Source organism: Jatropha curcas, chromosome 5 (assembly GCF_041381405.1).
Source record: "Jatropha curcas cultivar XTBG-Jc1 chromosome 5, XTBG_Jcur_1.0, whole genome shotgun sequence".
NCBI classification, from domain to species: domain Eukaryota; kingdom Viridiplantae; phylum Streptophyta; class Magnoliopsida; order Malpighiales; family Euphorbiaceae; genus Jatropha; species Jatropha curcas.
The window spans coordinates 3,778,555-3,805,470 of NC_143155.1; the positions used below are offsets into that span (position 1 = coordinate 3,778,555).

At 31.6% G+C, this 26,916-nt stretch overlaps 1 protein-coding gene, 1 long non-coding RNA gene and 1 pseudogene across 3 annotated transcripts; 2 read left to right on the plus strand and 1 right to left on the minus strand.

Moving 5' to 3' along the window:
- Positions 1–548: 548 nt before the first annotated feature.
- LOC149496087 (uncharacterized) lies at positions 549–1,723 on the plus strand (annotated as a pseudogene).
- Positions 1,724–14,568: 12,845 nt separating this feature from the next.
- Positions 14,569–16,666, minus strand: LOC110008939 (uncharacterized). Of its 2 annotated transcripts, none has more exons than XR_002283739.3 (4): positions 16,505–16,666; positions 16,254–16,334; positions 15,240–15,452; positions 14,569–15,170 (listed from the first exon to the last, which is right to left on the minus strand). It is a non-coding gene; the product is annotated as an uncharacterized LOC110008939 (long non-coding RNA). The 2 variants fall into 2 exon arrangements; XR_016320831.1 differs by having other exon boundaries at positions 16,452–16,666.
- Positions 16,667–17,605: 939 nt separating this feature from the next.
- On the plus strand, positions 17,606–18,606 carry LOC105629007 (blue copper protein 1a). The gene is made up of 2 exons (XM_012210525.4): positions 17,606–17,774; positions 18,239–18,606. The coding sequence occupies exons 1-2, from the start codon at positions 17,606–17,608 to the stop codon at positions 18,550–18,552; spliced, it is 483 nt and encodes a 160-aa protein (XP_012065915.1). The 3' UTR covers positions 18,553–18,606.
- Positions 18,607–26,916: the final 8,310 nt, after the last annotated feature.

The window sequence follows — 26,916 nt, forward strand, 5'->3', positions numbered from 1 at the left end:
ATTTTAAAGTGCTCAAATTAATATATATTTATGAACCCAAAATTATCGGTCAAGGTAAAGAGAATATAATATATTTCATATATGGTTTTCCTCTATTTCATAATTAATTAATTTTTTTAATAAATTATACAACTCGATCCCAACTATAATCTTAAATGCGCGGCTAAATTAACCCAAAATGTTAAACCCAATCTTTTTAATCATTTTAAACAAATTCAAGGGGTTAAATTGGCCGAAAATGTCAAACCTGACTTTTTAATCCCGCTAAATAAGTTCAAGGGTTAAATTAATTTTTATTCTTTTGGAAAAATAGAAGAAAGAAAATATTAGAGATAGAAAAATAGTGAAAATCTTTTTCACGTTGAACAATATAATTTATTTAGTTTATTCATCATTGCTTTTTCAATATATTTGGAGAGGTTTTAATTTTGTAGGCCAATGAAGAAAATAATGCATTTTTCTCACCTTTTTTAAAAGAATTCTTTTCCTTAATATTTACTCAAAAAAATTTTTCCCCCAAAAAGTCTCCTTTAGAAGCAAAAGGTAACAGTGTTTTCAAAAAGATAGAAAATAGAAAACAAAAGGTACAGGTTGCTCTAAAGAAAGGAATGCATATTAGTCACTTATGTATACTGTTAGCGACGGTACCAAAAATGTCATCCCATGACATATTCAGCGACAACAAAAAATCAAACTATGGTGGAAAGTATTTGCGCTATGCTCAAGAAGAAAAGCAGCGCAGATACATTCGATGCGATGGGGAGGACTTTTGTGATCCATATTCCAAATTCAAAGTGGAGAAAGCAAAGAGCAAGAAAGATTTAGTAAAGATGCTCTTAAAACAACAAATATTGGCGGCGTAGTGCCAAGGATGAGGACTATATAGTCGCAGTAGCTGATGCAGAGGAAGAAGACCAATCCAAATGGTCCTGCACTCTCTTCAAGCCCTAGTAAAAGATGACATAACGTTTCGTTTTCAGCACCTCCAAAGTGGAAACAATGTATGGTTTTTGCGATCGGATAATGACTATCGGAGTTGCTTGATCTTCAGATATTCAACATAGGAAAGCGAAGGAGCTGATCTCTTCAAAATCACTAATTGGGAATCATTGGTGATATTGCCCAAACATGTGGCAATCAAGGGCGATAATGGAAAGTACCTATTTTACCATGGAGGCGGTGACGACCACATGGAATTTGGAGCTACTGATATTGGTGATAACAGAGTTGGGGAGCAAATCTTCACCAATCCAGACAGAAGCATTCGCGTGAAGCACGATTCCAATGGACAATTCTGGAGGGCTACCCCAAATTGGATATATCCAGATACAACTGATACATCCGACTCCGATCCAGCAACATCGTTTTGGCCAGTCAAACTTGAGGGCAACGCTATCACCCTCCGTAACAAGGGGAATAGATTATTAAATAATCTAACAATCTCCCACTTGGCCCATGTGCATTTCATGAATCTATCATGTTTTACCTTAATTAGAATTAAAATGATCGGATTATGGCGGTCACAAGTCATTAATCGACATGATTCCTACCATATATTACAGGTCACTTCAATTCATAAAACTTTAATGGAGAAACTATTCAACAAACAATACATTGTCACAATCAAATGTTATTGTTATCTCACTCAAACCATTATTGTATACATCTATAATGTGGATAACACATGAATAAGCAAAAAACACATCTTTAATTGAATTCCCAAGTGTCACAATAATATGAGCAAAATAACCATATGTATATATATATACAAGTCTAAACGTCATGCTAACAAGGACTTATCTATAATGCCCATCCTATTAACATGGCCAGTGAAGATTTTGGGCGGTAAGCCTTTAGTTAGCGGATCCGCTATCATCAGATCAGTACTGATATGCTCAATTGACACTTTGTATTTTTGCACTTCTTTTTTCACAAATAGGTACTTTAAATCCATGTGCTTTGCACCCTTAGAGTACCTATCATTTTTAGAGAAGAAGATAGCTACGGAATTATCACAGTAAATTCTCAACAGTCTAGCTATACTGTCGATAATGCCTAGACCTGAGACAAAGTTCCGCAACCACAATGCATGAACAGTGGCCTCAAAGCATGCCACAAATTCATCCTCCATTGTGGAATTAGCAATGACAGACCACTTTCCAATTTTCCATGATACTGCTCCTCCAGCTAGGAGAAACAAGTAGCCAAATGTAGACTTTCTCAAATCTACACAACCAGCATAGTCTGAATCTGAGTATCCCAAAACTTCTAGATGACTAGACTTTCTATAAGTGAGTATTTAATCCTTACTGCCATGTAAATACCTAAGTACTTTCTTTGCAGCTTTCCAATGGTCCATCCTGGGATTACTTTGATATCGCCCTAACATTTCTACGGCGAAACTAATATCCGGTCGAGTACAAGTCTGAACATACATTAAGCTCCCAACCACTGACGCATATGGAATAGACTCCATCTCTTTACATTCCAAAGCATTCTTAGGACATTGCATTTCGCTGAACCTATCTCCTTTGTGAATTGGAACTATTTCTGTGGAGCATTTTTCCATTCTGAATCTCTCGAATACCTTCTCAATGTAAGCTCTTTGACACAATCCTAACAGTCCTTGTGACCTATCACGAAATATTTCTATTCCAATCACAAAGGATGCCTCTCCCATATCTTTCATATCAAAGTGCTTAGAGAGAAAACCCTTTACATGATGCAACAACCCAACATCATTCGCAGTAAGAAGATTGTCATCAACATATAGGACTAACATGATGAGCTTGCTCCCACTGACCTTCATATAAATACACCGATCAACAGTGTTTTCTATAAAACCATATGAAGTGATGATATTATTGAACTTAAGATACCATTGACAGGAAGCTTGCTTCAGTCCATATATTGACTTCTTTAACTTACACACCAAATTTTCCTTTCATGTGACCACAAACCCCTCTGGTTGGTCCATATATACTTCTTCCTCTAAGCACCATTAAAAAAGGCTGTCTTTACATCCATTTGGTGAAGCTCTAGATCATAATGAGCCACCAAAGCCAAAATAATTCTTAAAGAGTCCTTTTTGGAAACTGGAGAAAAGGTCTCTTTATAATCAATGTCATCCTTTTTATTGTAACCTTTAGTAACAAGTCTGGCCTTATATCTTTCAATATTGCCCTTAGAGTCCCGTTTGCTCAATTCACATTCATGCTCAAGTGAGTAAACCACATAATCAATAGAAATAGCTAGCCTTCTTTGCCTTTGTGACCTCCGTAATGTTATTTCTTGTGAAACCACTTAATCATTCGTGAATTGTTCATTATTTGCTAGTTCATTATTTATATGGTCATTTTGTGGGTTCAGAATGTTGTTTTGATGTTCAACCATTTTAATCTGAATATATTTCACATTCACCTTACGTGGTTCACTGCTCCCACTAATTTGGCCATTTTCAATAAACCGTGTGACATCCTATTGAGTCGAGTCATTGCATAGAGTCGAGTTGGACTGAACCAAAACCCGGTTCCAGCCATTAGAGTCCAGAGTGGGGTAGAATGGGATTTACTATAATAAAAGTGGATTTACTTGAATAAAGTAAAAAGATCAAAGTATAAGGATTACGACTTACTTGCACTAAAATATAAAGTTTAGGTAGTAAGTTGAACCTATTGACAATTGAGGTACCATTTGGTAATTTTCACATAAAATCATTGATATTTTGGAGCCTACCCGTGATTACCATTTCATTTTCCTTTCTTCATCCTTATCTTCATCTCCTTCATATCCTTTACTCAAATTCCTTTCTCCATCTTCTTCATCTTTATCTCCATCAATTTTAATGGTAGTCAAGCATTAACTTCAACCTCTATTCTATCCAAGTAAGTAGAATTTCTTGAATTTCGTAATTTAGTCATTGAGTGATATTTTAGATTATTCATAAGAATTCTTATGTATAGGAGAGGTGAGCTCAAAGGTAGAAGAAAAAGGAAGCTAAAAAGAAGAGCTCAAGCTTTTTGGAGTGAAGGTTTGATATCTCTTTTAATTTAATTAATTTCTTTGCATGAGAACTTGTGTGGTGTGTTAATAATGAGAAGATATGTTGCTTAATGTTGAGTAAGAGGACTAGAAATGGTGAGAAAGCACGGGATGAAATGAATAAATGAAGTAGATATTGAGTTTATACTGAAACAGGTTTGCTGGAAAATTGACCAGTAAATTCACTTTGATTTTGAACCTATTTAACGATGGAATTAGGAAGTGGTCTAGAAGAGTTATTTGTTCCTCTATGTGTTAGCTTTCCATGGGTTTTTGAATCACCTAAATCAGAGTTATAAATTGAGAGATATGACCAAAATAGTACACACTACACAGGCTGGAAAACATGACTCGTGCTCGCGCATTGCATGGCGCGCTCGCGAATTGTGCCTGAAAACTCTCTGACTCTCATTTTGTGCTTCTCACGCTCACAAATTTCATGGCGCGCTCGCAAATTTGGCCTATAAACTCTCTGACCCTCTTGTGTGCTTCTCGCGCTCACGACTTTTCATGGCGCGCTCGCGACTTGTGTTCTGATGCTCTTTTGAACCTCTTTTTCTATGCAATTGTATTCCTTTGCTCAAATTGTATTCCTACAATCATTTTAAAATAAAAAGACAACATGAGAACATGTATCAAAAAAACATGCAAGCATGCAAATGATGTGAAACCAGGTAAACAATATGGTTTATGAAGTTATGAAGACATTAATATGCTTTTGTTTTATACTATGTGTTATACTATTGACATACCGATATTATGCTCCATTGAGGTTAGGTAGAAACCACGTAGATAAGGCTATATCACGACATAGGATAGCAGATCTGCACCCCATACAGTTTGGTACTCCGGCTATAGGCCGTTGAGTGGATATGATTATATATGGACCACAGCAACCCAGTAATACAATATTCATCCAGTTTCATACAGTTCTTCTTATCACTTTGGTTTCACTATAACCTTATGGAGCCATACTGTTATATTGACTAAACATTGCATAAGTCATACAACATAATAAACAACAAGAACGATAATCAAGGTATAATGAAAGTATCATGATATGTGTGCTTACATGTTTAATTATCCATATGTGTTTACATGTTTATTTCTACATATGTATGTGCTTACTTGTTTCTTTATAAGTTGAGATATCCACTGAGCTTTATTTGCTCAGCAAGTTACTTGTTTAACTCGTAGGTTTTGGGACTGGACCGTAGAGAGTCAACATACAACTGCTGCAGTTCATCTTTGGAAGACCCAGTCTTCAGGGAAGCTACTCATTTTGATATTTTGATTCTGTCTATCCTTATCATGGCATGTACAGGGCACACAGTTGGGCCCATGTCATTTTGAAAACTATTATAATGTCTTGTAAATATTAAGTACATATCTATATTTTACTAATGTAGAAAGCAAAAGCATGATATTATATTCAGCCTACATTATGATATCAGCATGACAGGACATAGAGTCAACCAGATTGTAGCGTCTCAACTCGGTTCATTCGGGTTAACGGGTGGACCGGGAAGGGATGTTACAAACCGAGCATTACCAGACTCAACAATTCTCGTACTATGGTTAGGACAATAAAATCTGTACCCTTTTGACTTTTCAGGATATCCTATGAAAAATCCACTAATCGTTCTAGCATCAAGCTTCTTTTCATATGGATTATATATCCTTACTTCCGCTAGGCAACCCCAAACATGAAGATGCCTCAGACTAGGTTTCCTTCTCATCCACAGTTCACAAGGGGTCTTAGGAACTGCCTTACTAGGAACCCTATTTAGTAAATACGCATTAGTCTTTAATGTATGCATCTATAATGATAAAGGTACAATAGAATTATTTAGCATACTCCTAACCATTTCCATAAGAGTACGATTCTGCCTTTCAGCTACACCATTCTATTGAGGTGTACCTGACATTGTGTATTGCGCACAAATGCCACGACTTTCAAGGAACTTTGCAGATGGACCTGGACATTGTCCATTTTCATTAAATTTACCATAATATTCACCACCTCTATCAGATCTCACAACTTTAACTTTTCTATTTAACTGCCTTTCTACCTCATTAATGAATATCTCAAGGATATCCACTGATTGAGACTTTTCATGCAGCAAATATACATAACCGTACTGTGAGAAATCATCAATAAAGGTAATAAAATATTTTTCACCACCCCAAGAGGGAATATCAAAAGGACCACATATATCAGTGTGTATAAATTCAAGCAATTCACTGCTTCTTGTGGCTGGATTCTTTAATGTGTGCTTAGTTTGCTTACCTTTAATGTAATTTATGCACACGTCCGAGTCAGTGAAATCCAATTGAGGTAAGATTTCACCTTTCGCTAACCTCAAAATTCTTTCTTTGGATATGTGACCTAACCTTTGATACCATAAGAAAGTAGAACATTCATTATGTGCACTACGTTTAATACCTATATTGTGTTCAACATTAAATTAGGATTCTTTAAATTCAGCATCAAGATTAAAATGATACAAACCATCAGTCAAAGTACCAGAACCATAATAATACTTAAGTTTGTATAATGAAAAAAATACCATTACGAATCTTAAAATTGAAACCAACATTATCCAACCTCCCTACAAAAACTAGATTTCTAGCACATTCAGGAACAAGAGACACTTTTCAAGATCCAGATAACAACCAGTGTCCAGGATCAATCTATAAGTCCCAATTCCTTCTATTCGTGCCTTCATTATGTTTCCCATGTATAGGAACTTTTCAGTTTTGTTTATGGGTTGGATAGAAGGAAATCCTTGTATAACGTGAGACACATGAGTAGTTGCACCAGAAGGTATTGTTAGGTACCTCAATAAGATTTGATTCAAAACATACTGAAACATAAAGTATACCTTTCTTTTTAAACAAAATCTTCCTTTTAGGATAGTCCTTCTTGAAGTGACCATTCTTCCTGTAGAAGTAGCACTTCAATTTCTTATGGATTTGGCCCTCATCGACCTTCATTGGGGCACTGTCCCTTTTCTTGCCTTTCTTCCCTGATTTGTTATTGCTGCTACTAGCTCCATTATGAAATGTGAGATTGACGGAGTATTCCTTCAATTTCTTTAATCTCCCTTCCTTTTGTATCAACATGGCCTTGATTTCCTGAATGTTCCATTTTTCCTTAAGGGTGTTGTAATTCACCTGGAACTGACCAAACTCAAGAGGAAGTGAGGTAATAATAAATTGAACTAAAAAGGATTTACTCACATCCATTTCCATTGATTTCAGTTTGGTTGCCAAATTTTGCATGCCAGTCACATGATCATGAATGGATTGTGAGCAATCAAACTTCTTGGTCATCAGCTCACTCATCAAGGATCCTACGATGGACTTGTCAACTATGTCCGATTGGGAATATTATTTAATTTTAAGCATGTACTCTCTTGCATTGTCTGTTCTGTGCATTGATGGCTTAACATTTTTAGCCATTGTCACTCTCATTAAATTCAAGCTTAGCCTGTTAGACCGCTCCTAAGCCTCATAATGAGACTTGTTAGCTTCAGTGTTAGTCTCTGTAATGCTACTGGCTTTTCAGAGACTAATTCCAAATCCAAATCTAGAACTCCTAACTGATAATGGATTTGTTCGGACCAATCAACATAGTTCAATCCATTGAACTTAATCAACCCAATGCCCATAGCAAACATGTTAAAAGAAGCTGCAACATTATACATATATTCATACGTTAATACGTTGAGTAAACATAAATGGATTCAAACAAATAACAAACTTAATTATGCATCTAGATTCACCTTTGGGTAATATTTAAATGCATAGCTTTAATCAATAATGAAGCCGAGAAGAAAAATACTTTAATAGACTTTCATTGATGTGGAGCAAATTGCGAACCTTTATGCAAGTCAGAGAGAAGCACACCCGTGCTTCACTACAGCACGCCCCGTACTTCTCTCTGGAAGTCAAGGCACGACCGTGCTCATTGCAGCATGCCCTATGCTTCTCTCTAGAAGTCAGGGCACGCCCGTGCTACATTACAGCATGTCCTGTGCTTCTCTCTGGAAGTCCATAGCACGCCCGTGCTCCCTTCTAGAATCCAATTACGTTTTTTTTTTATTCCTTTCAACTATTCAATAATGCTCCATACAATATGCATGTTATCTTTGGATATACATTCATATTAATTAGTACAATGATAAGTCTCTTTAATATCATTGATTATAATTAATGGTCTACCTTTGGGTAACCTAACAAGTTATAATCAATGATCTCAACTGTTCACTATTAACTTTCATGTCATTTAACGGTATCACACAAACATGAACAATTGAAAGCTGCATAATCAATGTCTAAAATAATTCAAACAAGGCCACTTTGGTGACTAACAAGTTTTCTATTCATTAAACATTGATTTATGCAAAACTTTTATGAGATTGAATTAAGATCTCAAAATTTTAACGACATAACACAATAAGATGTCATAACCTTTCTTTATAAATAACAGCAAATAATTTATAAATCATAAAGAAAACAAACAGTTTTCAATCTCTATAATTTTGGTTTCGTTTATACCAGTAATCAACTTCACAATACGAAATTAATTTTCATCAATTAAGCCAAACAAAACACTATCAAACAAATCTAGAACAGGTACAGGCTCTGATACCACATGTTAAAAAATCTTTAATACAGTCTAGATCTACTGTTCATAGAATCTGTTTGATAGAATAGACAATAAGCGGAAGCGTATCTTGATCCATAACAACAGATCTATGTTATGGATTACCTCGTTGTGGCAATTCGATTCTCACCGTAATAGCATATCTATGTTTCTTCCTCTGGCCTTTTGTCCGTAAGTTTTCTCTCAATGGTCAGAGAATTATCAACAGCTGCAGGAGTTTCTTTTCACGCTCTCTCAAACAAGCTATCAACGTATGTGTTTGAGACAGCCGTCACACTCTCTATTTTATTTTTCTTTTCTGTGTTAACCCTAAGTTGTTGATTCCTTTATCTTTTATAAGGCAGAGGAGGGGTATTAAAACCTTAACTGGCCCTTATCCATTAAGCCCAATAACCATCATCTTGGGCCACCTTAATTAGAACCAACCCTCTAATCACATGGGCCACATATAGATTATTCAATAATCTAACACGCCTCCAATATTTGTTGTTAAAACAACATCTTATGTGGATAAAGTCAGAGCTTGTTGTTGCCTTCTCCACTCTGAACTTTGAGAAGGGGCTCACGATATCTGTTCCATCGCATCGAACATATCTATACTGCGAGCTGCCCGATTCATTAAAGTAAAGCAAATACTTGTGACCATAATTTGATTTAAAGATTGAACACCTAGGGATGACTGAGATTTTTCTCTTCATTTAGACTGATCATTTTGCTTGTCCTAGCCTCCATAACTTTTGAGTGAATAGTACCCATATATATAAATAGTACCAGTACATGTGAATAGTACTATGTGTGAATAGTGATGGGCTTACTTGAAACGGGCTCAGCAACAGTAACGCAATAGTAACTATTCACCACCAAATTTGAGTTACTATTTTACTATTCATCACTAGGTTGATTCTGCAACGTCTTTTTGAACGGACTGCACCAATGGACTCGTTGTAATTTTCTCGTCGTCGTGGTATATTTATTTTCAAAATATATCTACGGATCCGGTACCACTATCAGTCTGGTAGGACCTGTCGAAACCTTAGGTTCTGATACCACTTGTTGGGCCCTTTCAAACAATTAAGAGAAAATTAACGCAGCGAAAAAATAAAAATTGTGACACACAAAAATTAATGTGGTTCACCCTTAACTGTTTAAGGCTACGTCCACGGGACAAACTCCGAATTTTTCTTCTACTATTAAAATAGTAGGCTTACAAAGAGGTAATCCAAAAATAATGGCATTCAAAGTGTTTTCTAAAAACACCCAAAAATAATTTTCTCACTATTTTTCTCTCCCCTAATTTTAGGAAACCCTTCCTAAACTAAAGAACTCTCGAAATGAGTTCGTTGCTCTCTTGCTTGTGTTTTTGTGTGGTTAGAAGAAGCTTTCTTCTCCTATATTTATAGGAGAAGAAAGCGTACACAGCTCATGCAAGCTGTACATGAGCTGTACGCAGCTCATGTGCATGAGTTGTACACAGCTCATGTACATGAGCATTAATCCCACATGAGCTGTTTTAAAAGAATGTGTGTGAGTCTCACATGTTGGAGGGATCCCACAACAGCCTTTTCCACTCTGAACTTTGAAAAGGGGCTCACGATATCTTTTCCACCGCATCGAACATATCTATACTGCGAGCTGCCCGATTCATTAAAGTAAAGCAAATATTTGTCACCCTTTTGACATTAGATCCAAAGCAATGGACAATTAACAAAAAAAAAAAAAAAATTATTTAAAAGAGATTGATGAGTGATATTAGGTTGATTTTTAGAAAAAAAAAGAAATGAGGTGTCCAAATAATTTATTTCAGTTGCATCTTAGTTGTCAAATTAATTGTTGCGATCTTGTATATAATAAATTTTAGAAAATATTTAATAGTGTAAAGAATTTTAAATTCATATAGCACAAAAAGATTTTGTAGTAATTTTTAAAATTTTTAAATTTTAATGTTAGATAATCTTGGATTGATGATGCTATTGGAGATATGATTCGAAGTACGTAAGTATTAATTAGGTCAAGTTGGACTTGTGTGTTAAAAATGTTAGGTCAATTAGGTGTTTGTTATGAACAAACCAAAAGCTCATATTCTGAATTAGGTCTTCGGCTGTTTACTGGATCATAGTCCCAAACTACCAAAGGCTCAATTGTGTTAAAGAGAGCCCATAAACAGAGAAAGGGAGAGAGGAGACTTAAGCCTCATAAAATTCTATACCAATAACAGAATGGCATCAAGACCAATGGTTTAAGGGCCAGCTCATTTTCAGACCTTCAGCCTCTTTGGTTAGATGCCACCAAATTATCGATTATATTAATGAATTGGCTATTTATAGACTTAAGCCTCATAGACTTAAGCCTCAGCTTTCATTTTTATTGCAGAAAGCCTACTTTCTTCATTTTTTATAGATCATACTTAAAAGAATGCAATTACAGTTCTGGATAGCAATTAGATCATAGGATCAGGCTTAAACCACAAAATAATTGGGCAAGGATTTAGTTAGATGATGACTATGGTGCACGGAAACGGAAACAGAAATGAGAATGTGGAAAAGATAATAATTTACACAGAAAATCGGTATTTTATATAGCGAAATGAGTATGCAGAAATGTTTTCGAAATATGGAAACGCCCGTGGCTGGAAGTTTTCGTGCATCGTAGGATGAGTTAATATCAGCTCAAGTGCCTTCACTCTCTAGTGATATTAATTATCTACAGAAAGTGACATGCAAAGATGAAAGGCAGCTAATGATAAATGTGGAAACAAGAAAGTTGGAACAAAAATTTCAGAAACATATAGAGCATATCTTCCTGCAGCTAACTGTCAATTCATTCATCCAATTCTTGTGAAATCACAGATTTTGCAAGCCTAGATTAATAAGGATCAATCACTAACTATTTCATGATTATTAAATATAAAAGTAATAAGCAAAGTGCTTGTGCCTGTGCTTTTCTTAACAGGAAAATTAATTTTCTGAAAAATCTCAAATTATGGGATACTTAATATAAAAAATATTTAGAATAAATCTCAATTTGCCCCTGAATTTGGAAGCAATATTTAATTTATTCAAACTTATTTAGTTTACCCTCTGAACTTGCACTAAAAGAACCAAAAGCCAATTTTTTATAAAAAAATATTTTTTAATATTTTAACTAATAAAAATTATTTAAAAATTTAAAATTAGAATTATTTAAAAACATAACAATAATTATAAAAAAAATTATAGTGCCTTATCTTTGATTTTAAAATATAATTAAAGAAAATATTTTATTTAAAAAATTATAGAATTATCAAAATATTTGATTATATGAATATTTGATTTAAAATATTTATTATTATTTTTAATTATTATATTTGATCTAAATAAAATATTTTATTATTTTTTAATTATATTTTGATTTAAATTAAAATTCTTAAATGGGCTTTTTGTTCTTTTAGTACTAATTCAGGGGATAAATTATACAAAAAATTAATTTTCAGGCAAATTGAATATTGCTCTCAAGTTCATGAACAAATTTAGCTTTATTCTAAAAGATTTAAATTCCCTTCTTTACGGCTTATCACGTAAACAAAGATTTTGAAAACAACAATGTCAAAAAATTAATGAAGAAAAAATAGTCGTAACCACAAAAAATAATCTAATTGCTTTCAAGGAATGGTAACGCAATGCAATTTATGGTCTTTAAAAACAAGGCCAAAGTATAGTATATGAATTCCACATAAATTTTATTGGTTTGCTACCAATTATAATCTCCATCAGCGTCGATGGTGAATGACCTATAAATTGGGTTAAATAGAAAATTATTTGTAGTAGGAAGAGTAAAGGAGGACTAGATATATGCAATCTAAAAGGACAAAATCTTTCCTTACTCAGCAAACGGTGGTGGTGTTTTAAAATAGAAAATGGTTTTGGAAAAAAAATTTTGATTTCTAAGTATGGAAAAGAGGCCTCCTTGTAATCCGATGAAGAGCCTAACTAATGGAGAAAACTTAGTCCTTATTGGAGGGAAGTGGTCTCTTTAGGTAACAATGCACAACCAACAACAGATTTTATCAAAAGAGGCTTTAAATGGATAGTAGGTAATGGAAAAAATGTTAAGTTTTGGTGGGATATTTGGTTGGAAGAAATTCCACTGAGAGTATTGTTCCCTAGACTTTTTAGAATTAGTAGCACGAAAAGAGCATTCATTTGTGATTGTGGATATTTTGTAAATGGGGTTTGGAGATGGATTAGGGAGATGAAGTCTTTTGAACTTGAATCATGGAGCAATTTGAAGATCCCATTAAATTCCATTTCAGTTTTTTCTAACCAGGATGACAAGTTGGCTTGGATCTTTGATAAAAATGGTTTTTTTTTTTCAGTCAAAAATGTATACTACTTAATAGAAGATGCTGCTTTAGGAGTTCAAGACCTAAATTTTAATTTCAAATTGGTGTGAGTTAACGGCATCCCTCCAAAAATAGCTCTCTTTGTTTGGAAAGTTTGCCTTGATATGATCCCAACCAAAGAAAATTTATTCAAGAGGAGTTGTTTTGTTAATTTGGAGGAGTGTGTTTGTCCCCTGTGTATGGTTTCGACAAAATCAACAAATCACCTTCTGCTTCATTGCCTTTTTGCTAATAAAATATGGAATTATGTATTTCGTTGGTGGGATGTGGTAACTGTGATTCCAAGATCTATTATAGATTTGGGATGGCAATGGAATGAATTAGTAGACATTAAGGGCATCAAATTTTCTTGGATCATTATTTACTTCTTAACAATTTGGTCAATATGGCTATGCAGGAATAAAGCTGCCTTCTCAGATGAACAATTTCAAGTTGAGAGCATTTTTGAAAAAATTCGGATTAGTAGCTTTGAAATTATGAAGGTGAAATATCCATCTCTCCTTTTTGTTTAAGCGATTGGTTTATGTTTCCTCTTATGGTGTCAAGTTTCAAGCCTGCTCGGGCACCATTGTCATACCATTCAAATTATTGGGTTAATCCAATTGAAGGTTTATCGAAGTTCAACTCAGATGGTTCAGCTTTAGGGAAACCTGGGCCAGCATGCATTGGTGGAGTTCTAAGAAACTCTCGAGGATATGTGATATGTATATTTTATGAATCAATTGGTGTGGAGGAGTCAAATACACTTGAGTTTTTTGCGTTGTTAAAAGTAGTAGAAATTTTTGCAAGTTCGGAATTTCAAACTTATCCAATTATTTTTGAGATGGATAAAAAGGTAGTCTTTAGTTGGGCAAATCAATCTGACAATTGTCCATGGAGATGGTGGAATAAGTTCAATAGGCTTCGTTCTCTTCTTGCATCTCTAACTTCTTTTTGTTTTAAGCATGTGAACACAGAAAAAAAAAATCACTTTGCAGATCATCGAGCAAGGAAAGGGGTACTCTCCTCAAAAAAATTTATCACATGGATATAGATTTAAGGAAGATGTCAACGTTGCAGCTATGTTCTTTAAGTTTTTTCATTATTGGTTTTGGGCGATATTATATTTGACTTGATTTGTTGAGATTGGGCGAATAGAGGTGTATCGTGTGAGCAACATAGTGTGCTTGAAGTTATTGTTAGAGTTAATATATATAATTCTTTATATTGATGTATTGCAGTCCAAGTTTTTTTAACTTAACATTCTTCGGCTAAGATTAGCTGTTTTGGAGAAAGCCTGTTCGCTTGGATTTAGTTTTATTGAGACTTTATTAAGTTTTTTCCTTGTAATTTTAATTAATAAAATTAAAAATTTTGCTGATACAAAAAATTTTTACCTGCATTACGGAAATATTTTATTTTCCTCTGTGTTTTTCAGTACAATGCTGCAGGAATTTATAGAGTGTTCAAGTCAACGAGAATCATGATTATAGGGATATGAATAAGATGAATATGTAAACAAATCAAGTTACAGTTGTACGTAGACATTTGACTCTATGGATTACTAATTGTGTGGATTTTCCATAACGGGTGTTTGTAGATATTTCTCCATAACTGAATGCTATAATTTCTCTTTAACACGCCCCCGCAAGATGGTGCTCCCATTGGAGACACCAATCTTGGGACAATATTGCAGTAGTCGTTGCTTTGTTTGAGGCTTGGTTAAGAGATCTACCAGTTGATACTTACTCGAGACATGTTGTACACGAAGTTGCCTAGTGGTAACCTTTTCACAAACAAAATGATAGTCTAGAGCTAAGTGCTTCATTCTGGAGTGAAAAACCAAATTTGCACAAAAATATGTGGCACCAATGTTATCACAAAAGATGATCGGTTGTTGATGGGCTGTCACTTTGAGTTCAAGAAACAATGTACCGAGTCACAAAATTTATGAAGTTGATGTGGCAATTGTGCGATATTCAGCTTCAATGGAAGAACAAGCTACTATTCGCTGCCTTTTAGAAGTCCATGAAATAGGCGTTCCTCCAAGATATATAACATAGGCACTTAATAGAAATTTGTCTTTATCACCGGCCCACTCTGCATCAGAGAAGGCTATAAGAGAGAGCTTTTTATTCAGACGTAGATAAAGACCATGATATGTGGTACCTTTCAAGTAGCGTAGAATTCTCTTTAGTGCTTGCCAATGAATCTCTGTTGGGTGATGCATGTGTTGAGCAAGTTTATTGATAGCATAGCTTATGTCCAGTCATGTGAAGGTTAAGTATTGAAGAGAGCCAATAGTACTTCTTTAGCGCTGGGCATCCATGGAGGGACTACCATCATGAAGTTGAAGAGATCCAATAGTTTCCATTGATGAACCTACATGTTTAGCATCAGCCACTTTGCTACGGATAAGTAAATATTGTATGTATTGATGTTGTGACAGGAATAATCCATCATTGACGCGAGTAACTGATATCCCAAGAAAGTAATGGAGTGGTGTTGGCTCTTTAATAGAGAACCGTTGAGACAGACTGTTGTTGAGTTGGGTGATAAGGTTCCCATTATCAACGGTGACTATTTAGTCATCAACATAGACCAAATCTGTTAATTACGGTAGAAGAATTTATGTATAAATCATTTTATTTTATTTTTATTGTCATAGTTGTTAGTATTTCAGATTATATATCTAATGAATAAAATGAACGAGTTGGGCTTTGGATGAAGCAATTTAGAATGGATATCCATTATTGCAAACACAATCATGGGCTTTTAAGGCCTTAAACTTACACAAGCCTCGATGTCGGTTCAACCCATGATAATGAGTTGTGATATTATCTCTCATGAATTAGCATAGTTATTATTTCATTTTATAAATTACTACATACCAGTTAAAAATAGGTTCAACCTGTTTGACTTTGACATGTCAAATCCGACGTATCAAGCTATTTATTATCCTAGTCAGCTATTTTTTGAATATATTCGGTGGGTCTCATAAGTTCTATTTGCGGCCAGATGGAGACATGAGATAATTTATCGATTTAAACACTTGATTGTGAATATTTTTCATTGATACGCTGAAATAGAAATTTTTAGATAGTTTAAACACTAAATTTATAATTAAGCCTTAAAAATATCAAAACAATTGCAAAAACACAGTAGAAATTTGAGAGCTTGTACCTAGATTAGCGTCTGCCTTTCAACATAGCCTTTCACATATCCTTTGATTCTTTGCTTCTTCCTTTCAAAGGAGGAGATATTCTAGCAATAAAGAGGCATTAAGGATCCGATTGTAGGAGATAAAAGTAGAGAGGGAGAGTAAAGATGAATGAGACACAGATAAAAAACACAGTAGAAACAAAAGAGAAGCAATATTACTCATGGTTTCTTAGGAGAGCTGGCTTCAAAAGCAGAATGTTGAGGGTCCATACCTAGATTAACAACTGCTTTTGTCTATATAACCTTCTATTTGTTCTTCGATTCTTCAATTTTCCCCTTTCAGAGTAGGAGCGATTCTTGTGACGCAGAGATAAAAAGGAGGAGATGAAAGGGTATTAAGGATCTAAACGTAGGAGATAAGAGTAGAGAGAAGATGAAAGAGACTTGGATGAAAGATAAATAACATTTTTTACCGAAAAAACTACAAACAACAATAAATAAATAAATAAGCAATTATCTTTTGTCTTTAAATTAATTGCAAAAATAAATAATTATTATGTTATTTTCAAATTAGTACTTACCTCTTCTATTTTTTTTTTTTTTTTTTTTTACCAAGGTTTCCTCTCAATCCATTTTAACAAAAATAAATAATTATTATGCTATTTTCAAATTATTACTTTTCTTTTTTTTTTTTACCAAGGATTTCTTCTCACGTCCATTTTAAGAGACTAATCCATGTTAAGAGACTAATCCCTTTCAGGTCAGAAAATAATTATGTTTAGAGCCCTTCCCAAAATGCTGACTCCACGATTCAATCCTGCGATCATCAGGGTGAGATCTAGTGTGCTTCAACCATTAGACCAAACTATTTTGAACTAGTATTTATCTCTTTTATCTGAAATTAGAGAGAAAAATATATCTATTTTATTTAAAATTTATTACACACCTTCAAAAAAATATTAAAATTTATTACACAAAATATTATATATCCGGTATATAAGTTAATACTAGGAGAAATTGGAAATATATATATATATATATATGGAACTTAGACAATATATACATATTCAATCTATGCCACATGGCTTGCTTTGTGTTTGTAGATATTAACTATATATATATATATATATATATATATATATATATATATATATATATATTATTGTTGCCTGCAAGCTATTTCGGGTAAACCGATGTTAATTTCCTGTGCCGACCTTTGCCGGTCGCTATGATACATTAATTTTGTGATACAAGGTTTATCTATAAATAAGACCCCATATTTTCCTTAAGCAGAACAACATTTTCTATTGGAGATTAATTAGAGTAATTAAGAAAGAGGCATCACAGCTAACTTATTAATCAATTAATCTTCAATGGCTTCTAAAAGTTATCAGTTTGTTGGCTTCGCCATTGTTACAATTATTCTTCCCACAATGGCCATGGCAACTGATTACATAGTTGGTGATGATGAAGGCTGGAACGTTGGCGTTAACTACACTGACTGGGCTAAGGACAAATTGTTTTATGTTGGTGACAGATTAGGTATATACAATCCACTTTCTTTATTTAATTTAAATCCTCTAACTTTTTTTATTACGGATCTGTTAGGCAAAATTAATGTTTTGATAGATGTTAACTGTTTGAGTGGTTTTTCATGATGTTAAAATCTAAATGTTATATAGGTTAACATTTTATAAAACGCTACTTTAATCTCCAAAAGCTAGTCCAAACTCTATGTTATCGAATATTATAATCAATAGCGTTCAGCGTTTTAATTTGTAAAAATATTAAAAGTTACTTAAAAAGCTATTGCCGAACATAACTTACGAGACAAACACTCAATTGTTAACTTGTAAATTTAAATGGTAGGTAAAACTAGTCTTTAAGAGAGAACTAGTTAGTGTATTACATTTTCTTTTAACATATTATAATTTGATTCCAACACGTCAGAATTTGTGTAAGTTTGAAAGAAAATGAATGATATTTGATGCAACAAAAAATTGCAGTGTTCCAGTACAAGTCACCAAACAATGTGTACAAAGTGAACGGAGATCAGTTCAAGAATTGCATACCATCCAATGATCTTTTGAACACTGGAAACGACACCGTTCCTCTAAGCAAACCAGGAAAGAAATGGTACATTTGCGGTGCTACTGGTCACTGTGAGCAAGGCCAGAAGCTAGTCATTAATGTCGAATCTAATGGTCCAGCATCATCACCAGCACCAACTCCAGAACCCAATGGTTCCGACGCATTTATCTCATCTTGGTTTCACATTTTGATTGCAGCTGTGGTTGCAATAGCAATCGTTACAGTATGATCTCGAGAATCATCATAGACATATTGAGTTTGCTTCTCAATAATAAGGTTTTACTATGGATACAGTGAATATTATTATTTTATCATTTTTACTTTTGTGTTGTGATGCAGCGCTACCTTCAATAAGCTGCCATTCTTCGTCTTAGATTTTTTATTTTCTGTTTTTTTGTGAGGAGTATTTTTGTATTGGCATTTTCTTGAAATGAAATTTATTAACAATTAGGCTCCATTTGGTTTTAGAAAATAACTTACCTTCAGAAAATATTTTTCAAATAAGTTATTTTCTGTTGTTTGATTGCAATATTAAAAATTTATTGAAAAATATTAAAATCATTAACTTATGGGACCATAAAAATATTAATAATTGTAGGTCCCAATAGGAAAAATAAGTATGCTCTTCTGACTCATTTCGTGGATGAGATCTCTGTTAAGAATCCCACATCAATTAGATATTCAATCCACAAAGGACATATAAAAGTGATAAGCAAGCTAAATAATTAGAACTAACCTTTTAGCATTAGTTGACTAAAGTCTAAGTAAGTCCATATCGCACATTTTCATATCATGGGTTTTTACCTATTAATTTCTCCACTTTTGTCTATGGCCCTTGTTATACAAGATTAAAGTTCAATTAAGTGGTAAATTTAAAATTTTCGAAAAAGTATAGGTTAAAGAAAATATGTGCGTGTGAATAACATATACGAGGCTAATTTTTCTTTGCACTGTTTAGTCTTATTAGCTGATATGGTGGTAGTGTATGGTTCATATACCTGGATTAGGTCAAGTTGACTCTTCCCGATTAGCCTCTCCTGTTACAAAGCCTCACATATAGACACCGCGGGTCAACTTGGAAAACCGGTCTCAAATTTGGATTGCTTTTACTTTTGAACCATTGAAAAAAAGAGAGTCAGATTTAACCGAATGATACATAGTTAAACTGATCGATTCACGCAAACTCAATTGACCCAAACCGGTTTTTTTTATATTTTTAATTATTTTTGTTTTATTATAATATAATTATTTTAAATTATAATTATTTATGTAATATACTTTTACTTTTACTTCTTATACTTTTACTTCTTCACCTTCTTATACTTTTACTTTCCAACATTTAGCTTTTTTTGGCCAAAATAAATCAAAAACCTAAACCTACTACGTATTTGCAAGCCTCTAAGGACCCTAATTGGTTTAAGACTATGAATGATGAGCTCAAAGCCTTAGAGTCTAATGGCACTTGGATTTTGACTTCCTTACCCAAAGGCAAAAAGGCCATTGGTTCCGAATGGATATACAAAGTTACATACAAGCCCAATGGAGATGTAAATAGATATAAGGCTCGATTGGTAGCCAAGGCCTACAGTAAAATTGAGGGTATTGATTTTAAGGATAGGTTTCTCCTGTTGCAAAAATTGCTACTATTTGCATAGTTTTTGTTATAGCTACTTCTTTTTAATGACCCATGTCAATTGGATATTAATAATGCTTTGTTGCATGGTTTTTTGGATGAGGAAGTTTACATGCAACCCCCTGCAAGTTATTCTATTGCACATTCTAATCAAGTTTGTCTGTTAAAAAGGTCTCTTTATGGCCTCAAATAAGCCTCTCGATAGTGGAATGTTGAGTTTACCAATTATATTCTGAAATTGTGTCTTGTTCAGTCCATTCATGATCATTGTTTGTTAACTAGATAAACTGATAAAGCTTTTTCTGGTTTTACTAGTGTATGTCGATGATGTTATTATTATTGGAACTAGCTTAACTGAAATATATGTTGTGAAGCAAGCCTTGGATAATCAGTTCACTATCAAAGATTTAGGCTTTGCTAAATATTTCTTTGGTATAGAAATAGCAAGATCTTCTACTGGTACTCATCTTTCTCAAAGAAAATTTATTCTGGATTTGGTTACAGAGGTTGGTCTTTAACATGCTAAATGTTCTCATCTTCCCTTTTCTAAGGGTTCTAAACTCTCTTTAGATAATGGTGTTTTATTGGCTGATCCTAATCAATTTAGAAGGCTTGTTGGTAAGCTCTTGTATGTTACTTTAATAAGACCTGACATCAGCTACTTAGTCCAACATTTGAGTCAATTCATGGCTTAATTCATGGCTTCTCCAAGGAAACCTCATATGGATGCTACATTATAAGTTTTCAGATACTTGCATTGTTCTTCCTCTAAACAGCTTTTTTATTCTGCATCTAATAATCTGCAACTTCAAGCATTTTGTGATGCTAATTGGGCATCTTGTCCATTTTCTCACAAGTCACTTACTGGTTATTGTATATTTCTTGGCACTGCACTTGTTTCATGGAAAATTAAGAAGCAAACCATTGTTTCTCGCTCTGCTGCTGAGGCAGAGTATCTACTACTTTTATGAGCTTCAGTGGATTTCTCATATCCTAGAGGATCTCCAGGTTCCTCTCACTCTTCCTATTCCTTTATTTTGCAACAATCAGGTTGCTCTTCATATTGCAGCCAATCCAGTGTTTCATGAGCGTACTAAACACTTGGATATTGACTGTCATTTGGTTCGTGATCAACTTAAGCAAGGATTCATTCAACCACATCACATTTCTCCCTACACACAATTGACTGACACTTTTACAAAGCCTTTTGAGTGCTGCACACTATCGGGATCTGATCTGCAAGTTGGGTTTGCAAGATTTGGACCCTCCAACTTGTGGGGGGATGTTAGTGTACCTAAATATGTGTAACTATGAGGTTATTTATGTAAATAGCAAATGTGACAGCTAAGCCTGCAGTTAGTTAAAATATAAATGGCTTAGTATTAATTCTCTATTATTCACAATGTATTTTTACTTCTCAGAGTTCAATACGAAATACTTTCTTTCTCTCTGTGTTCTTTGCAACCTTTATTCTTGAGATTGTTCAAAATCCATGATTTACTTTTGAATCATAGAATATTAATAATAAAATCGAAACAAATAAAGAATAGAACTTAGAATTAGATAAAAATTTGCAGGAAACAGCATTTGCTATCCTCCTCAGTGTAGAGCTGTACGCCACACGATGTGAAGTGCACTTCAGCTTCTTGTACTAGTTTTATATTTTCATACTGTCTTTTATTTGGTTTGCACAATTCAATGTTATTCAATGGACGTTGTTTTGCAGTTCAGTGATTATATTTCTTTTACTATTCATGGTTATGTGTTTTGTTTTAAGGGATATTATACTAAATGTCAGTTTTTGAAACTTATTTTTAATATATGTTAGATTGACTTTAATATTTAAACTTAGTTAGGGTATATTTTTATTTTTGTAAGGGTTAATTTGTTAGTATTTTAGTGTTTTAATTTCTTAGTGTTTCCTTTTTTTGCTTGTTTTAATTTTCTATTTAAACTCAATTAGGGTATATTTTTACTTTTGTGCTCTTTTAGCGTTTTAATTTCTTAGTGTTTCCTTTTAATTTCTTATCATTTCCTTTAATTGCTTATAAGGGTATATCGTTAGTATTTTAGTTTGTTTTCTTTTTTTGCTGCCGTTTTGTTAGCCGGTATTCTTTTCTTATTACTCTTTCTGTCTCTTCCTGCGTTCCATGCCGATATTTTCACAAACGATTAATTCTTCTTCTTCTTCCTCTTCTTCTTCCAACCGTAGACCTGAACTTTGATTCCAGCAGCAAGACCGACATGAGAAACATCATTACATGCACGCTCGGAGTGAGAGTTTTAACCAGAAAATAGATTTTTGTTATACAATTTGATTTTCATTTTCATTTCTATTCTCCAATGGAAAATTAATTCCTAATCACGATTTCATCTCCGTAGATGTTGTTTTTGTTTTGAAAAGATAAGGTAAAACTTTCAATTATGTTTGGATTAATATTGATACAATATATATATGTATATACCGTATTTACCTGGTTTGATCCAATGTGTTAATTGATGTGTGTGTGTATATATATATACACCGTACTAATCTTTAAACCAGAAAAACATATATATTTATATAGACCGTATTTACCATTAAATCGGAAAATCTAGTTTTTCAGTTGTTTGTTTCTTTGATTGTTGAAATGAAATCACAAAATTATTTTGTATTTATACTAGTTTTTCTATTTACTTTTCCTTTGATTTTTTTGGAGGTGGCAACTAGTTTCTGCTTAGACTTTCTTTTCAGCGTGCTTATTAGAGGGGAAAGATTGCGCCATTAGGAGGCTATTTTGAAGTAGAAGCAGTTAGTTTTAGATTAGGATTGACAGTTACTTTTATTTTAATAGTTGTCGTTTCTATTGCAATGTTAGTTTTGGTATTATTAGATTTATTTTGACCAAATTTTTTATTATTTTAATAAGTATTCTTTTCTTGTATTTAGTTAAATTTGAAGCCTTATATTTAACATTTGTTAAATTGCCCCTTGTTTTAATATACAATCTTTGGATATTAGTGTACAGGTAAATAATTTTATATATATAACATTATTTTTCTATTTTTTATTAATATTTCACAAATTAGTTTACTATTATATTTATAAACATTATCATAATCACTTCTCAAACTATCCTTCATCCATATTTGTTGTAAAAGTAAGTTTGTTAGATTTTAAAAATTAAAATTAATTTAAAGATTACTTTAAACAAACTTATTAATTATGTTTTTATATATTATATATAGTTTTGTTGGATTTATTTATTTATTTTTAAAATAATATATTTATATTTTAAAATTATCTTTTTAATTTTACCTTTTTTTCATTTTATCTATATTCCTTTAATAAATTGATCTATATTATCTTATCTACATATACATCTTCTTTGATTTATTTAATTTAAAATTAATAGATGTTATGAAGAATTATGTGGATTTCATGGTTACTTTTACCATTGTTCAAATGGAATATATTTTATATCTTTTATTTTTTATTTATCTTGAAATAATATTATCTATAATATAAATTGTTTTCTTTAATCATATATATTTTTAAAGTTTATATATAATTAAAAATATAAATAGGGTTAATATCTACTTCTATTATATATCTATTTATATTCTACATTTTCTTTTTTTGAAAGAATGTGTATTGAATTTGAACTTCGCGGTTCAATAATAAGAGGTAGGATTTACAAGATTTAAAAATAATTGAATTTAAAAAGTAAGAATTTATTGATAAGTTTGGATGTCATCCTTATTAATAAAAAAATATTTGGTCTCTTTCTAAATTTTGAAATTAGTTTAATAATTTAATTTTACATTTTTTAATTTCTGATTTCATTTTATTTAATTGCAAGAAAAATGATTTATGGTAGCATTTGAAATCATCAAATTAAAGCTTATGCTGGATAAGGGAGCATGTTCACAAAAACAAGTTTTTCAAGAAATTAACAATTACAAACATTGACTCCAAAATGCTCAAATAAATAATTATTGTCTCACATTTCTTTGTTGATAAATTTAATTTGTCAATTCTCATATCTAAATATCTATCTTTTGAATAGAATTAAACTTCAGTTTGCCAAATGTTTTAATTTATATTATAAAAGAAGCTATATAAACTAGAAATAATATGGATTAAATATAAATTATAAATTATGAATTATAAATCATAAATTACAATGCGTATCAATAAGAAATCCGTGCAAAGCGTGGAACTTCAACTAGTTTTAATATAATGGAGTGGTCTCAAACTGAATTGATAATGGTAATCATTTTAGCTACAGTAGTAGTATTACTTACTCAGTATATTATAAAAAAATATATATGCACATAAACACAAATTCTCGAAACCTCAAAACCTGATCGAAAACAGAAATATATAGTTCTATTTTTTTCAGTTTCCTAAATACTATTTTCGTTCAAGTCAAACAAATTTACGATATAAGAGAAAAAATATCAAGAAAATTAATAATGCTTAATCATGAAGAGGCCATTTACTTATTATAAGGAAGAGATAAATCTTTTACTAAATTAAAATGATAATAGTTACGAATTATTCAGTAACTAAAAAGACAATAAAAAAATAAAAAATTATTATTAAAAATAAAACTCTTTTCAAAATTCACCTAACAAAAAACAATTTCAATACAAATAGATATATAAATATATTAATAAAATATTATATATATTTTTAAAATTAAAATTTTAAACTGTTTGTTAATCTCACACACATGTATGTTTTTTCTATTTAAAATAAATTTTAAAAATTAAAAATTTAAAGATTTTGAAAGGTTTAATTATGTGTATTCTATTTGAAAATATATGTTTTGAAAAACATACCCAATCAAATTATATACAAACATAAAGAAAAAATATTAATAAGAATAATATTTTTTTTCCTTTTTTATCTCTTTCATAAATAAAATATTATGTATTTAAAAATTTATTTTTCAAAAAATATATCCAATCAAATCATATATATATATATATACAAAAAGAATATCAATAAAATGAATATACTTTTTTATTTTTTTATTTCTCTTTGAAATAAAAAATTATTTTAAATTATAATTAAAATAGAATCAAATATTTACAAAATAAGATTAAAATTTTCAAATGTCTCATTATTATATATTTTATTAAAAATAAAATTTAAAAAGATAAAATTTAAAATTTTGAAATGCTTAATTATCTATATGTATGTATTTATTTAGAAAATAATTTTTACAAATATATTCAATCAACCAATAAAATGTAATTTTCTAATTAATTATAACTAAGATTATTTTAGCATATTTTAAATTTCAAAATACTATCGAAAATCTCATTATTTCTCTCTATTTCCACGTTTATATACAGCATAGATTATTAATTATAGATATAATAACTCTGTCATCTATGAATAACTCTTTGATCTCTAATAATATTTATAGGTGACGAAACTTTATTATATACGCTGTAGCCGTTTATGACTTTTAGTGACGGATAATAAGTCCATACAGATGTGTGTTGTTTTTGTGACAATTGTGAGTTTTATTTGCTTTATTATCCGAAATGATTAACACGTGATAATATTTTGTAATTTTAAAAAAAGAAAACAAAAGAATTAAGATCATTTTGGGTAGTGTTAGAAAATATCAGTGGACGCATTGAAAAAAGGTTTGAATAGAAATACTATGAAGAAATACGTTAATGGCTCGTGTGTCCCATATTATTAATTTCTCTGCTGTGGACCCATTCGCGTTATCTGTCCGCCATTTCACGGACTTCATGCGACCAAGCCCCTCGCTCACCTCTTAACGGTGAAAATATAATAAAATATTTTTATAATTTATTTTTGCAAATTGTAAGAACTTTCCGTTTAATTTTTATATTTTTTACCATTAAATATTTTATGAAATAATGAAAATATTTATTTTATTTTTAAAAATACAGAGATAGACTATTTATATTTTTTAAACCATAAAGACTGAACTGTAACTTTTTTAATATAATATTTTAGTATCTATCTTTTAATCTTTGTATTTTTTTTATTGTCTTAATGGAAAATATGCAAAAATTAAACAAAAAGACACAGTAGTATAACAAAAGCAAAATATATGGACAAATTTATATTTTAGCAAAATCAGGGATGGACTAGTTGTATTTTCCAAAATATAAGGATCGTACTGCAATTTTTCCCTTAATAATAATCATATTTCATTTTTTAACTACTTAAATTTTCTACTCACTTCATTCCACACTAATAGTAGCGAAGATACTAATCCCTTGTCCTAAAATATAAGTCGTTTTTTGGTGAGTATTTTTCATGGTACGCATTGTTTTGAATATTTTAAAGAGTAATAAATTATATTTTTCTAATGTTACCCTTATTTATATCAGACACAATAAATAATTTACAAGTAAATATTGAGTCTAAGATAAAGGATAATTTAGTCAATCTATCATTGGTTTTGTTATAATCTAAGAGAATTAATTGTTTTCTTAATTCTCGTGAAAAAACTTTAAACAACTTATATTTTGGAAAGGAGAGATTATGTTTTATGTTCGACTTTAAATAGTTATTTACTCTGTCTTTTCTATTTTAATAGCAACAAATAAATATGTTACCTTGTTCAGCTTTAAGTGCTCATTTAGGATTTTGAGACTATATTAATTTTTTTTTAATTTTACCCATATTTATTAGGTATAATTTATTTTTATACTTACATTTAAGAAGGGCAATTTGAATTTCAATTATTTTCTTAATTCTTGTGAAAAGACTAAATGTTGTTGTTAAAGTGGAATAGAGAGAGTAGCATTTTAGGAGTATATAATAAACTTTTTTCTAATTTTATCCATATTTATTGGTGTAATTTTTTTTATTATACATTTATTTTTATTATAATTAATAGATAACTTAATTAATATCATTAATAATATCTTCAGTTTTTTAAATAATTAATAATATCATTAATATTTAATCTCTTCATT